The sequence below is a fragment of the Opisthorchis viverrini genome (genome assembly GCF_000715545.1).
Source record: "Opisthorchis viverrini unplaced genomic scaffold opera_v5_287, whole genome shotgun sequence".
NCBI lineage: Eukaryota > Metazoa > Platyhelminthes > Trematoda > Opisthorchiida > Opisthorchiidae > Opisthorchis > Opisthorchis viverrini.
The window spans coordinates 182072-185945 of record NW_008751937.1 but is presented as its reverse complement, the minus strand read 5'-3'; the positions used below and the strand labels follow the sequence as shown (position 1 = coordinate 185945).

The 3874-nt window shown below is 45.5% G+C and overlaps 1 protein-coding gene across 1 annotated transcript in view; it reads right to left on the bottom strand.

Moving 5' to 3' along the window:
• Positions 1–2620: 2620 nt before the first annotated feature.
• T265_09472 (hypothetical protein) overlaps positions 2621–3874 on the bottom strand; it is a gene marked incomplete at both ends in the record, with an annotated part of 87821 nt that continues 86567 nt past the window's right edge. The window contains one exon of the mRNA XM_009175552.1: positions 2621–3736. Coding sequence (XP_009173816.1) covers positions 3273–3736 — 464 coding nt within the window. The remainder of the gene's footprint in view (positions 3737–3874) is intronic.

The window sequence follows — 3874 nt, the reverse complement described above, 5'->3', positions numbered from 1 at the left end:
ATCAATCATAAATAGAAACCGCTAATTTCACAAGATCATCTTAGCATACGGGTTGTCACACAGGCCTTTTAATTTATGTCAAACTGGCAAACATATAATGTTTACCCAGATCCTATGGTCTCTTAAATTTGGTGTATGTTGTCCGTGAAACGTGCATACAGCACTCCAGCGAAGCATTGCACCCGAAAGCTCTGGAAATGAACGCAGTTCCTTTGTATTCTACTGTGTATCCAGTGGTCTAGAACCGGTGAATGGTGGCACATACTGTCTGAAAGCCTCATTCAGCCCAGAAGCTGAATACGCTTCGCTGGATTTGATTATACTGGACAGTAATTTTCGCGCTGTTCCGTTGTCAATTCCAATGATACTCGACATACAAACGGCGCCAGTTTGTAGTGTCGCCATATGACCCAAGAAAATGCAGTTCCGACGTTGAGGGAGAAAATTTCTACCTAAAGTTACGTGGGGAAAATACCATCCTTGTGGACCACATGCTCCTTGGAATCACATCCGGGCGGTCAACTACGAGCAGCAAATCTCATCAAATTAACAATGCAGAACAACTCCCCAGTTGTCTGCCGACCGCCAACTCTTTCCGGACAACACAAACCTTTACTTACCATTAGGCTTCGCATCACGCAACCTGAACGCCACCGAGTGGACCGAATGGGATCACGCGAGTCTCAGCGACCGGTGAGAAATCATAATTCAGGACTGCCGTTCCTTCTGGGATACCGCTTGCTTCCGTTCACACCGCGGACCTTCCGGTCAGTAAATTCGCACTCTAACCATTTGACTAAAGAAAATTAACTGTCACCGAAACGATTGGTGAAAAAGGCGGCTCAGCAATACACCCGCAAAGACACCGATTGAGAAGATAGGCTGAACACTTTGAAGGACAGTTCAACAGATGTGCAGCAAAAACCATGGAAGCAGTTTATGTTGGTGAATGGAATAGGAACCTTGATTGCCCATCAGAAGAACAGACCGAGTGTGAAATACCTCTGGAAGATTATGCTGCATTAAGCATTGGCCCGTAATTTTTGGGCGAGACTTGTGGTATTTAGGTTGGTCCATAGTGACCTCGTTCGTTTGTTTTCTCGCTGCGTAGTTGACTGATATATGGTGCTAACGCTCTCACGCAATTTCATTATGATATGCCGAACTCCAAGGTTTTCGATTTTTTCTCCCCCAGATACTTGACCGGATGCGAAAGGGACAGTGTCGAAGGCGCGCCCGTCAAGGGATGATCGGATACCCATTCTTCACACATCAGACCTATTTTTAACACCGGCAGCAGCGAGTAATTGCAATGGCTGTCATAACCACTGATACGAAGTGCAATCTTGCCATGGCGGACAACAGCCAGGCAGTATCCATGACGTCTGTCCCACAAGCTAAATCTGTCCAACTTTGACTTCTTTATGTCATTTATGCGTTTTTTTGACACCAGATAGCTATTCTGGCCAAAAATGACGCAATATTGACTACTGGTTTGGAGTCAGCGCAGAAAACCGGGTAGAGATAGCAGGAGGCTTTCCATGCCAGCGTAACTTTACACTGATGCCTTGTAAAAATGGACTACTCAATGTAAAATTGCCTAAAACTTCCAGACGTGGTACTACTCAAATAGCTAACCATACAGTTACAACAACGGGGCGTGGCAGGATGGTGCTCCTGGTTTAAGTTGGGTATGGCCAGAGTCGTGGCTTGACTGAAAGTTTAGTGCGGTTTAATTAACAACGTTATCAAGATGTTGACGAGTGGCATTCCATTATCTGTTTCCCCTTTACAAGGCGACACGAGGGTTCCACAAACAGAGTCCTAAAACGATCGCCTAAGGCCAAACGAAGGTCACTGCAGTGTAACCAGACTTTAACAGCCTTGATTGTCCGCGTAATCGGCAAATTAGTAGTTTACCTTGTGCCTATTTGAAGTGGCCACTTGAGCTTAAGATACCTTAGTGCTCAGGTGGCGAACTAAACTGGCCGGGAGGTTAGTGTTTCGAACCCAACCCCGGCATGAAGACTGCTCCCATCTAGGTTTGGGTAACATAGTAATACCTCAGCCCTCGTGCTTTTTTCGGATGTCATGGCAGATAGAAACCGTTCAGTTGTAACACCCTTCCGAGGTCTAGTCGCCATTTCACCCGAAGGGAGCACGAGGACTAGAAAAATGCCAAGGGTGCCAAGGCCTAGACAGAGGGACTTGAGATGCATAGGTCGGATTCGAACCACGGACAGTAAATCTGGGCTCTAAGTACTGAGCTACACGCCCCCAACTAAACTACAATCAGCTGGACGCAATCGTTCACTTGCAACACTCTTTCCAAAATGACATGCCAGTTGGAAGAAGCACGGGGACTGAAATGTAGTCAGGTTTCCCACGCCTAGAGAGCAGCGGTCGGGATACCGAATTTGGATTCGAACCATGGACTTTTCGGTCAATAATCTCTCGCTTTATTCACTTAGCTGTTTTGAACTCAACCAAACTACTCTATTCTGTGGAAAATATCCCATAGACTGTGCTGCTCTTCACAAAACATCCGCTGAACATTCAGAGTTAAAGTTAACGAATCCTCTCCGCAGTGGAATCAAGTAAAACACAAGCTTAATTTGAACAGTTTTGTTTACTTGGCACAGAAAAACGAATGTGGTTAATTGTTGACTAAACTGTACACAACACGGTTTTAAGCTCCAAATAAGTGAGCGCGTAAACAAAAGGCCTACTAAGACTGCCTTTAACAGAAAAAACCGAGAGAGGGGGGGAGCAGGGCCAGTAAAATGAGGAATAAAATGGGGCATATGAAAATATATACTTTGCGTATGTACATACATGATGATGGACTAAAAAACAGCATGAGGTGACAAGTGAAGAAAACAATAAGGTCAGATAAACAGAGCACGTCTTTGTTTGTCTTGATAGTCGGTCTCGTTGGACAGGCTTAAAAATGATAGATAAAGGCATGGAAAGAGCAAATGGGGTGAAAAAACGACTGAACTTGACAAAAATTAGCAGGATTGGAAGGCAGAGAAATGCGCGTAGAAGAAAAATGGAATCGATGGGCTCGGTTATTTGTACTAGTTAGTATTAATGGAGGAAATGCGAAGAACCTTGGACGGGCAGGATTGCTGTTCTTGGTCTACGGTGGTAAACCGGACGGAATCGAGGATCATATACTACTACTACCACTAGTAACGATAAAAGTAGTATCTATGAGTTTTGGAATATGCGGTTGAGAGTGGCGCATAGAAGCAAATGAATAATGTGCGTCAACAGGGAATAAAATTGTCGGAATTGTGATTGGATACTAATGGTCTGTTGCTTGGTGTCGTCAGATGTTTTGGATGAACTGAGTTACCGTCGTTGGTCAGTAATTCCGGGGAGTCGTTCGCGTCACTGTCGTTTGTGTTGAGTGCCGTCGTATGCAGGTTTGGAATACCATATTCCGAATAGTCTCGTACATGTGGAGGATCAGGTAGGAGCCCGTTGACCCAATTTGGGCGAGTCACACTGCCTGAGGCGCCGGGATTGTGGTGCCCATGGTTTAATAGTCCGGGAAAGTGAGTCGGATCGTCATGATGTATTACTTGGGGCCAATGAGGAGTCATTTGAAGTCCATGAAGATTAGGTTGAGGAAGTTCATCGTTAGGATGTCTGCTATAGCCTGCTTGCAAGGGGTGGGTTGAGTCCATCTGTGTGTTGAATGAGGCATCGGTTCGGTGCTCAGGGCACCCTAAAGCGAAAAAAAGAGTGGGAAATTAAGAAGCAGTCCCGAGGGGGTGGGTTCCATCTGTGTGTTGAATGAGGCATCGGTTCGGTGCTCAGGGCACCCTAAAGCGAAAAAAAGAGTGGGAAATTAAGAAGCAAGCAG